At 40.6% G+C, this 12193-nt stretch overlaps 1 protein-coding gene across 5 annotated transcripts in view; it reads right to left on the minus strand.

Annotated features, from left to right (window-relative positions):
• The window catches only part of usp9 (ubiquitin specific peptidase 9), a 41329-nt gene extending 31886 nt beyond the window's left edge, over nt 1-9443 (minus strand). For 3 of the 5 annotated variants that reach the window (XM_062431191.1, XM_062431190.1, XM_062431188.1), the window contains exons 1-2: nt 9041-9443; nt 4961-5235 (exon numbers count right to left, since the gene is read on the minus strand). In XM_062431191.1, coding sequence (XP_062287175.1) covers nt 4961-5068 — 108 coding nt within the window. In that variant the 5' untranslated portion in view covers nt 5069-5235; nt 9041-9443. The remainder of the gene's footprint in view (nt 1-4960; nt 5236-9040) is intronic. The other 2 variants (XM_062431189.1, XM_062431187.1) reach the window with 1 other exon arrangement.
• Nucleotides 9444-12193: the final 2750 nt, after the last annotated feature.

A 12193-nucleotide genomic window follows, 5' to 3' on the forward strand; every position in this document is an offset into this window, starting at 1 on the left:
TGAACTTTTAACCTCGATTACGATTAATGATTATGTATTTTCACAGTTTCTTTTGTTTTGTATTTTACACTGCCCTCATACGATATATATATATCTTTAGGGAGTGAAAATAATGATGTTTTAAGGTGTGACGCTGTGGTTAATGTCTAGTTTCTAGAACTATGAAAAGATCATGGTTTGGGTTAAAATGATCAATGGACACAAGTTTTCAAATTCCTTAAAGATATGCAGCCTTTCTACTGTCATGGCAACAGTGAACACCACGATTAATTGACATGAGCAAGATTAAGTCGTTTAGAGTTTCTAAATGTCGGTTCAGATTATTTTTTCGATTAATTGCCCAGACCTACATACATCCACTAAAAACTGACATAAAATGACATCAAAACAATTCCATAAATAAATAAAAGCGGGTGAGCGAAGCTGCATTAAAAAGCATTGACGGTCTCATTTGACCATGTTTAAAATTGATGTTACAGTGGAAACCAAACTAACAGTAGTACAACCAAACTAATTTCACAGCTGAAAAGCAAACAGTTAATGTTGTGTAGATGCTAGTGTGTCGTTTCTTATAACTATCTTGTGTGCTGTGTTGTTGCCATTTAAAAAAGGCAACAACACAGCACACAAGAGGACTCTGTGGCACAATACTAATGGGACATTTTAATCATTCACAAACTAATATTGTCATATTGCAATATGACAATATTGCACCCCCCAACACACACACACCTTAACCCTGCAGTCACACAAATCACAACTCCTTAAAAACCCAGACCGGTCTCAATCCCCTTCTTATCAAAATACTTGAGTGCACCGTCTTTAACCAAGTCTCTGACTTCCTCTCTGAGAGCCAACTGGATGATGAATCACTCCGGCTTTAAGCAAGGTCACTCGACCGAGACTGCACTCCTGTTGGTAATGGAATCACAGTATTGTGCTGGACCTGGTCAGTCCTCAGCTCTATTTATGCTAGATTTGTCAACTGCATTCAACAAAGTTTACCACCAAATCCTCTCAGAATCTGCCCCCCGCTGGTTTGTGTCCTACCTCTCAGAGACATCTTTTAGAGTATCTTTAAAGGGAAAAGTATCCAAACCGCACAACTTATCCAAAAGGGGTTCCTCAAGGGTCAGTGGTCAGTCCCCTTTTCTTTTCAATAAACACCACCTCCAGGGTTTTCCCCCCGACAGGTGGCAAGGGCTGGCGAACATGCGTGCTGCACACCTTTAGAGTCAGACAAAAAATGCCCAGGGACTTTTATATCAAGATGGATGAAAAATAAAATCAGTTTTAATTCTTTTAAACTTGAGATGATGTACTTATATCCCAATTCGACACTATCATGATACTTGGGTGCCGATTTGATTCAGAATCGATTCCTAATTGAAAACTGATTTGAATGAATAGAAAAAGGGGCACTATTTTTAGTCTCATGCTCCAGTATGCTGTGTGCCAAACCACTCGCTGGTGTCCTTATTCCACTCAACTATGAAACAAAACTGGCAGATAAGACAAACACAGCCTTCTTATATTAAAAAGTTAACTGCATTAATGAATGAACTAATTTGGAAGCATCTTACAGCCTATTGCCTGTATGAGAATAACAAATTAAGAGGAGGCGGAGTCTTCAGCTGTATTATTAACATCACGTCTCCAGCATAGACTGAGCACATAGTTACTTCTTCACCTCAGAGTTGATCCAAGTGGTTTAATGCTGCAGTGTGTGTACATCAGCTGGTCTGGAGTTCACCACTCCACTAACGTTAGCAAATATACTTCACGTTCATCTCGCCACGGTAATTATTTCATCATGAAACCAAAGAATGCTTGAAACTGCTGCCATCTTTTAGAGAAGATAATAACTCTAGCATGTGTGCACTGCTGCTGTGCCCTCATAGGTGAATTTGGCCTTTTTTGTTCTGGCAACATCACCTGTCGGAGTTTTCAACAAAGACGGCAGCCAATAACACAAAGGCTCCCCTTTTAGTGACATAGGCATGGAAAAAACATGACCTCACGCTATGCAACCATCTGCTCCTATTGTATTCATACCATCTATATGCTGACGATACCCAGCTTTTCCTATCATTCCCACTGGAAAACCACAGTCTCAGCACAGATCTCATCATGCCTTGTTGATATCTCTACATGGATGAAAGAACGCCATCTTCAGCTTAACCTCTCTAAGACTGAGCTCCTCGTTATCCTAGCCAGTCGCTCTACACAACAGATTACTATCCAGCTTCAATCAACCCGACTCATGCCCACAAACTCTGTCATGATTGATGACCAACTGACCTTTAAGGTTGGTGTTGTCAATTTGGCCTGTACACCAGGAACATTAGACCCCACCTGTCTGAGCAGGCAGCATAACTTCTGGTATAGGCTTCATAATATCTCGCATTAACCACTGCAACTCCTTACTGGCAGATCTCCACGCATGCATTTTCAAACTTCTGCAGCCTATCTCGGTCATCCCTCCACTTTGCCTGCATCAAATCCCTTGATGCTTGCTCACAAAACAGCAACTAAAACTTCTCCCACCAACATCCACTTCCTCATTCAGGTCTACGCTCCCTTGCACGCACTACACTCTGCCAATGAAAGGTGCCTGTTAGTGCCACCACAACAGTACCTTAAGTCGCTTGGTGAACTCTTCTCTGTAGTTCCCCACTTGTAGAATAAGTTGCCAATCACCATTCGAGAGGGAGTCTCCGCTTTATCTTTAAGAAAATGCTGAAGTCCCAGCTCTTTTGTGAACACCTCCGCACCTGATGGACTGGGGTGGTCTATAAACATTTCATCTGTGCACTACTTGTTGGCATCTACATCCTATTGGACTTGAACTTAGCTTAATGGTAGTTATTATCGTTGTTAAATCTAAATCCTTGCTTGTGTTGTATTAACTCTCAGATGCACGTTGTTTTGGATAAAAACATTGTAAACACCCCACATCTCCATTCTCCACACGCAAGCTCACCAATACTTTTATCTGCACTCAATAAAAGCAGGTGATGTTATGCATGTCATTTAGAACGTAATAAAGATAAGACAATGTCTAAAAGCACATGATGCTGTGATGTATATATCACATACATAAGCACAGACACAGACTTAAAGGAACCGTTGCTTGAATAGAGGACACCTTGTATTAAATAGAGCTTTTTGAATTCTAAATAAAATGTTCACACTCTTTTGTAAATTTTTATTCATGCAATTTTAACTGTATTGCTTCGATAGACCATATTAAAAGGTTCCAACTATTTCAAAGCCCTGTCAGACGTGGAGCCATGCTCAAACTCACTTAAGGTTAACTGACCTTCAAGGTGGACCAGCTGTTCTCCTTTAGTGGCAATCTCAGCTGCCCCTAAACAAATGACGGCTACTCAGTCGCTCCTGTGTTTTGCTTACATCACTAGCATACCCGGAACAAACAAATAAAGGACCAGAAACAGGTTTCTATTTATGATTTATGTAGCTGACACCAATCCATCCAAAGAAAGAAAAAAAAAAAAAAAAACAATGCCTGAAAGGGCCCAATTCTCAATGCTGCAGACTAACTCATTACATCCCTGCAAGAATGCTTTTAATTTTACTAATGGCCAAGTTTTCCTGCATAAATTAATCCACAACAGGTCCACTTACAATATGAGTACAGATAAAAGAACAAACCAATATCATTAAAAGGTGCACAACACTGAGTATCTTAGGAAAAACAGCTGCAGAATTTCACTGTTGCTTTCACTAAAACGCATCACACATTATACTAAAGACAAACAACCTCTCAAATGAGCATTTTCTCTCCGTCATACATTTTTCAATCATCATGGAAATCTGATTCGTGTTGACCTGCTAAGCAAGAGTGAAACTTAAATTGCTATTAAATGCACCTGTTTCTATAGTGACATGTACCAGGTGAAAGCTAAAACCCAACTCTTCTATGTAGGTAAAGTGGGTTTCTCTTGTTCTGGTCACCCAGTGTATATGTTTGCAGGACAGGTGTCTCTCCTTGAAAGGCCTCGAAACACAAGATTTCCCAGTCATCATCATACTCAGAGTATTTGGCATACAGTGCAACTCCTTTCATCCGTATCTTCCTAAAGGAAGCAGAAATTGCAAGCCAACACGGTTGTGTTACAAGTATAAATGTGTTACTATGTGGGTGTATCTCTGCAACAGTGCTGTAAAATAGCAATTTTTGAAGGAACAAAGTCAGAGGAGCAGGGGAAACAATGGGCATTTATGAAAGTGCATTTGGGACACCAATGCGACCATTCCTTTTAATTTCATTCCTCAGCTGATGAGTTTGTATGTATATCAGTAGTGGTGTGAGCAGCTGTGGATGAGAGAGCGCGATACACATAAAACAGAGAGATGCACAACTGAGAAATATGAAATGTGGGGGTGTGTGGTGAAGGCTCCTTCTGCTTGGCTGACCTACATAGGCAGCTTGCCTCTCACGTCTCACCACGGCTCATCTCTAACCAACACAGGCCTGCACATGCACACGCACAAAGACACACACACACATCCTTTATCCATCACTCAGGAGGCTCTGTTCATTGATGCCTCACTCTCTTTCTCCCTCTTTTCCGCTCCCTCCTCCCTCCCTTTTCATCCCCTTGGGCATCTGTGTGTGGTTAGGTACGAGCAATATCTGTTAAAAAAACTATGCTGCAGTGTCTGGACCAATAAAAAGAGAGATATCAAAACACACATACTTCTTTCTCCTTTTACAGGTTAATTAAATTACAGGTGTCTACTTTAGGGGAGGAAGAGTTTTTGCACAGGCATCTAAAACAAATACAAGATGAGTGAATTGGATGAAAGCGGCAGCCGATGGGAAGAAAATATCAAAAACATTCAGTATTAAGGAGAAAACATGATGGGTGTATTAAAGAGGAAGATGTATGAGGAGGTCTAATTTTCAAGCTCGGGATGGAAAGATGATGCTGACCTGGTTCTGTGGCAGTGGGGGTTGGCTCTGAGCATCAGGTGCCTGGCCCTGGCCCTGGCCCTGACTGTCATTGCCCCCCACCGGAGAGCCACGCGTGGTGGCCGTCATGCTCGCCACAGGGCAGATCTTGGCAATCTTGGCCTCTTAGGGAGCGCTGGCCAGGAGGGAAATCACAGCCACCTCAGCTGTAGAGCAGAGGGAATAGAGCCCGAACACACGAGAGAGGGACACAAGCACCTGGAGATCTGGATGTGCCGCTGAGACCATTGCATAACCTGGAGCAGGGAAGAGGGGTAAAGGTCAGAATTATTAGCAGGCTGGTTAAGTTACTGCAATACACAAGCAAAACAGGTTAACGGATCGGTATAATCTTGTACTGCAGAAAATGACCATTAAAATAAACTGAACGGAGCGCGGTAGTTCACCGTGCACGCTGGTGTTACCTGATGAAAAGTTCTGTGCTCAGTGACCAAGTAGGTGTGTTATGAACAGGTTTGCTCTAGCCTTTCTTTCTGATACGGATCACTAATTCCGATGTCATTAGTTTCAGAATATCAAGTACCAATCAAAGATGAGTTTCTGGATCATTACATCTGAATTACACCTGGCAAAGTCACCGCCTGAATTATCTTACCTTTACAGTTTGAGATATGTCTCCTGCACCTGCATACTTCTCTAAATTACCATAGAGAAGCTTCAGAGCTCAAATGACATTACTAACAGTGATTCTTTAAAAATTTTCAGACAAAGTAATATGCTAACTGTGAGACAACACTGCAGTTGTCAACCAGTCCATCGAACCTTCCTATATAGTGTTTTTCCCTTCAGTAAAGCGCTAGCAGGGCACTGGGGAGCCCCCAGCGTTTTTTACCACTCAAACCGCAGTTGTATGATAAACTAGCATTCCCTTTTGTTTTTTATTATATATTTGTTACTGTTAGGCTACGATCCATCTGTTTGACATTGTTTTTTCACCATGAGCACCAACCGGAGGACTCCCCATCTAACTGGTTTCCTGAAAAGGAGCGTGACAACAGCAGCGCCTTTCAGAGATTTTCAACTGGAAGCACTCAGTGTGGCTGCACCAAAAAGTTTGAGCGCTCCAAAAAAGTATGCTAGGTGCAGGCCTTTTTCCTCTATGCAGCTGCACACTAACGCATGTTCTCACCTCATTATTAACAACTGAAAAAAACCACTATATGGACAGTCAGCCAAACACGAGCAACCTTAGACACACACATCAAATTCTGATATACCCAACAAGCCAACGAGACAATTTTCATTTGAACGTTGAAATTCTGTTTCAAGCTAACAAAAGCTCCCAACTGGAGCTATGAACCAGCAGTGAGAACACACTGCTTGGATTCACATTCAATAGTATATTTCAAGTTTTTTTTAGAGGCCAGACATCAACACACAGCTTCAGGGGTGTGTTTTTGCAACAGGGCAGCCATGATGGATTGAAAGACAAAAATGTGGTTTTCCTCTTTTAAAAAAAAAAATACATATGAAGTAGTAATTAGTGCACGTTACCCAATTCTGATAAGTGTCTGATCATTTGATACATCCCTAGTTATAAACTATGTGCAAATATAAATGTGATAATTATTACTACCCTTATAACAAGACACCCTGGACCACTCTGAACTCAGATCTGTTGAAGCCATTGCTTGATTAAAAAAATTACAGTTAATTGCAACCTGCATCTGATGTTTGTTGTTTTGATCATTAGGCCTTTTAAATTGATCAATAACATTACACTCACCAAAGTAATGGCTGAGATCTGAGAACATGGTGAAAACCAATGGAGTAAGCACCCTGAGAGGTCAGACAATTTCAACCACGCCGGCAGTTTGGACAAATTGTCTAAACCAGTTTATTTGGAGGTAAAACCAATAATGTCCATAATAATCCTTCAATGCAGAGGGAAAATGTGTGTGACTCTGCAACTATGCTAAGTAGGGCAGGTCAAAGTTGAGCCAGGAAGTAGGTCTGTAAACAAAGGGTGATGTCTGTTGGTCAAAAGGTCAGACCTGTGGTCATCAACATTGGAAAACAAAACAGAAACACAAAATTATGCAAAGACATCACTTATACGGTGGAAGAAGCTGAAATCTTCCATAAAGTTGGAAATAGCAAGATAAAGTCTGGCCCTTTGTAGAACTAAGCTCCAGAGGACATTAGTCCATGAGTCATTTTGATCTACATGCCTGTCTCCACTGAGTTTTCTGCCCACATACATTGATAGTTTACCAGAGCAAATGACTGGAACAGAAACACTAAATTGAAGAAGTGTAAACAAATCAGTCACAAATCAGACAATTGATTTAAGAATACAAACATCACCGTGAACTGATGAGAACTGGTTGCTAAGGCAGTATGTATGCGTCTCACAACAGGGTAAGAGGGGTGTTACTGACTTGGATGATTTCACTTTTGGTGACCATAAAATCTATTTATAGGCACAAACTGTTAAAAATTATGTTTGGTTGATCTAAAGTACTGCCTCATTGGTTTAAAAGGTAGTGAAACTGCATTATTTCCTATTTTGCCGGTTACCAGTGACATCTGCTTCAACTTGACAGATATCCTAAACAAAATTATGCCAGTGCTTTCTGGTTTGCCGAGAACGAAATGTCACATCATTTATCTGAGGCTACCAGTGAAACCACTCGGTAGCTAACTATCTACTAATGGGGGAAGAGGGTGGGTTACGGTAATGACGCACAAAAACAGCGTTACGCTTCGTCAAAATGAAAGTGTCAAAAAGTGATACACAGTAAAAAGAAAAGCACTATTAAAAAGGCATACTGCGGCCTTTTGGACTGAACCTGCCATGCAGCGTTAGTGTTATTAAAAAAAGATCTTGTGAACGGAGAAATCGGTCATGTACCATCTTGTGTTGAGTTACCTGTAAATGTAATAAAAATTTAGACTATCCGTGTGCACATGATTTAGATGGTGACATTACGTAACAATTCATTGCAAACTAGCGTTAACAGCTGGTGGTTTTTAGTTAGTTAACGCCTGCTGTTAGCTAGCTGCGGCAACTAACGATCCACCCAGACAGAAGAGCAGCGAAGGCCTCGTCGTCCAAAACCCAGTGTAGGCCTCATTATTCGGTCGGGCCTGACTTTATACGTGCCCAGGAAACCTTTGCAATATAACTGACATGCTTAAGTACACAGAGAGTTTGGTTAACGCGTAAAATCACTTACAATCTCACATCGATATTGCTGACCAACTACTGTCCCAAGTCGCCATTTACAATGAGCCTGGGCCGTGCTAACATGCTAACCAGTAATATATCCGTTACTGTTAGCCGTTAGCTTACTTGCGAGAAAACATCCGAGGGTGCATTTAGCTTACGTTTCTATCCTGACAGGCGGCTGGCTGATATGACTCGACAATTAACCGTTTCTCCGTCTATTTAACATATATTCCATGACTGAATGTAACTCTTTGACAATTTTCAGCGTTCAAAATAAGTTAACTCAGCTAACGTTAGCTATCTCGGACAACGTAAAATATGCAAGTGACAGGGGACTCGCCTATTTCCTGAAATCCAGCAGTACAGCAGTTCTAACCTGTATCATCTAACGCCAAATTATAACTTCACTGAAACAAAATGAAAATAACAACATGAAAGCCTCGCTGATATAAAATGTTAACAGTAGTGTAATTTGATAATGCCATTAGTAATTCAATTTAAAACAAACCGCAGGTTGAAGATAAGTACATTTCAATAGCTAGTAAACAAGAAACGTTTAAAAGGAATTGTCCCTTTTCTCAATGTGTAGACAGTGCCCGAAGACCATTTGCGGGGTAGCTACGCGCTAGCTTGGCTTCAGTGAGCTAAATCAGACTACACGTAATGTTAACGCCATGAATTGCGGTTTAATCGCGTTGACATTGTCACAGGTTCAACGAGCGGTAGCTAAAAAGATAAAGAATTAGCAGCAACTGGATAACACAAGTAACACCAATGCAGTACGGTTACCTTGCATTCACCAGCAGCTGACGCTAATACTAGCAAGAGCTAACAATCCCCGCTAGAGAGCTAGTCGGCTAACAACTCACCAGGAATTTGATATGACTTCCCTCCTCTATTCTCGGGCTACGTCCAGCCTTCAACGATGGAGTCGTCGTATATTACATAAACGTGGCCTATATCGGTGACAGTTTCGCAGGACCCAAACCTGTTACTAGAAAGATCTATTTTCTACGGTTTTTTTCTTCCTCTGCTTCTGGGTGTTTTTCCTGCGTCACCGGCGCGGTAACAGCCCCCTGCTTACTCTTATCTAGTCCGATGTCTGGGGCTTGTCACCTCGGTCCCAGCACTCAGTCACAACTTGAATCAGTTCAACATGGCGGAAGCGCAGTCGGATACACAAATGCTGCTCGGTGAAAAAAAAAAAACAACAGGCCAGGCGGCAGTGTGTTAACTCCAAACGATCAGCGTTGTCTTCGAGCTAGTTTGCACCGCAACCGAGAGCAGCTCTCAGCAAACACAACATCAGCTGAATGGAAAAGGGCATAAAAAAAAACCCTCTCTCAATTCTCGTAAGTGACTCCGGCTCCAGCCAAGGATATCCAATTCCGTAGTTTGATCAAAGCCAGGCGAAAGAAAGCTGAGCGATCTGGCGAATTTGGACATATCGCCCCCCTACCGCAGGGGGTGGTCATACATGAATAAGCCTATAATGTTTTCATAATAAAAATGAAAAATATCACATCAACATGAACTGACATTTGAACAATATTCCGAGAGGGTATGGTTAAAACAAGAGTAAGTCGAGAGACAAACTATAGAACTGCATGGCCAACAAGATCCCAAACAGCTGAGATACTACTGTATATGAATCCCGTTTGAAAAAAATGGTTTCACTTTCTATAATCATTATTTCTGTATATTTCTGATTTCCTGTTTTGTTGTTAGAGTCAAACAAACTTGGACAATAAAGATGATTCAGATTCTATTATCCTTCCTGTTCCTCTCCCTCTACATATAGTGTAGGCCAAATTACTCCTATAAATATCACCTAGCCCCCAATTAACTGTGTGGTCATTTAATTAAACACAAATTAATGTAACCATGAAAGCACAGTATCAGCTGCAATCTAATCGGCATATGACTGCACTTTGAAACAGGGCCTCAAGATCAGATAATAAAGGAGGACCCACCTTACAGCCCTTTATCATGTCAGTTTATGTGGTACTTTAGTATATATAATATTATATAATATGGGAAATATATATATATATATATAAGCAGTTACAATAATTGTATTACCACAACAAACCAAATGTCACACAGGAATTGCAGGGCTGGCGCCTTGAGGCGGTTGCCTGATTTGCATCCTGTGTTCAATGAGGTTTGTCAAGTATTTCTTTACAGTAGTTATATCCTTTGGTTTCTGTGACCACCTGTTATAATCTAGCACACAGCTCTGATCCATGAGTACTCCAGTGGACCTTGACCTGACATACACATCCTTAATTAGGACAGCAAACTCTTACCTGCTTAATAGATGTACATTACTCAGGATAAGTCAGCCAAATGGATAAAAACATATAGAATCCATCATTCACTAATCATGCTGTATGCACTAATTTGCCAGGAAAAAGAAGAAAAATAGAAACACCCGTACAGTGCAATGAAATCAAATACAATGGCCATGCAACCAATATCAACTTTCTCAACATGTATGGTTTTAGTTGAGACTGTGGACAGCCAAATAATGATCTGCTGGAGCTGGTTTAACTGTATCCAAACAGACAGAAGCACCACAAACTACACCCTGAAACATTATTATAAAGTTGAATAAGTACCTTAATATATAGATAGTGTTTACTAACATTACATTTCTTACAGAGCAATTGATGTTATTATATTTCTGTGTATGGGTGTTTTTAAAATGTTATTTTAATTCCACTTTCAGTTTTCAAGCAGCTGTTTGGAATGGATGCATCAAAAGACAATTAATCTGTAAATAGTTCATCGACAGCATTGCCTGTTTATTGGAGCCAGATGAATATGCTGCTATATTGTTTTTCAGTCTTTTCTGCAACACCCCATGTGCCTTTGTGTTCATATATGTACTACATGTTCAGACCCTGGATGCCCCGAGGGAGTGGGTGCTTTTGGGAACAGCAGGAACTGCAATTGGTTCATTTTAGGCATGGATGTGGTTGTACTGAATGTATCTGCTGAAACATTTTACTTTACTTTAAATTTCGTGACCAATCACACTACTAGGCAAGTGTCACATTTACAGAATGAGGCACAGGAAGTCTGAAAATGAGATAATAGAAAATACAGAACAAATCATGGCCTGACTTGCTGCATATATGCACATATGTGAAACTGATGTCTTCCCCATCTTTTCAACTGCTCACAATTCCAGATAAAGTCCCCTGATGAGACAAAAAACAAGGCCAATAGCAACAATCGAGTAATCCATAAGTCACTTATTCCCCTTCCTATCCTGCATTAAGTTTTCCCTGGACTGATTGTGGTTTGCCATGGTATAAGAGCCTCCTGACTTTGCTAATAACACATATTATAATACTTTTGTTTCACAAAGGAGTCATAGTAAGAGCTGCCTGTGGGTGCAGAAACGTAGCAGTAAATAGAAATACACATAAACTTTGGCCCCTAATCAAATCACTGAAGAAACTATATCTTCAGGCTTCTTAACCCCTTAAACAAGATGTCTCAGACAAAAAGAAGTTTTGGAATTCAAGTATTTTTTCGTGTGAGACCTGACCAAGAGAATACCACTGCTGCAAGATTTTATAGTAGCCTATTATAATAAAAGTCTAATTAAATCTGTTGTAAAGCACATATTTAACACGCATTTTAGATTGGATAAAGCAGAAAGTTGTTCAAATGATGCCCGACTTATCTCTAAAAATGTTTGACTATGTGTGATGTATTGTTTGTTTTGTAGAGTCGAATTTTGTTGTTTGTAATCAATGTTGATACTGGCTGTTTGTTATTTTGTTCTTGTATTGTCTCATGCGTTGCCCTGGTAACAGATGAGAGAATATGTTAATGGCCCTTCTTTGTCACTGTAACCGGACATTAAGCTAATTATTTAGTCCCGCAGTTAGTTACACCGGTCTTGGAGCCAGTGGCCCAGGCGTAAAACACTGTAACGGGGAGTCATTTATTTATTTATGACTCTCACTCCTCAAGGCTCCTGTCAGGGTTTTCTTTCCCACCGTCAG

The sequence above is a fragment of the Scomber scombrus genome, chromosome 13 (genome assembly GCF_963691925.1).
Source record: "Scomber scombrus chromosome 13, fScoSco1.1, whole genome shotgun sequence".
Classification (NCBI taxonomy): Eukaryota; Metazoa; Chordata; class Actinopteri; order Scombriformes; family Scombridae; genus Scomber; species Scomber scombrus.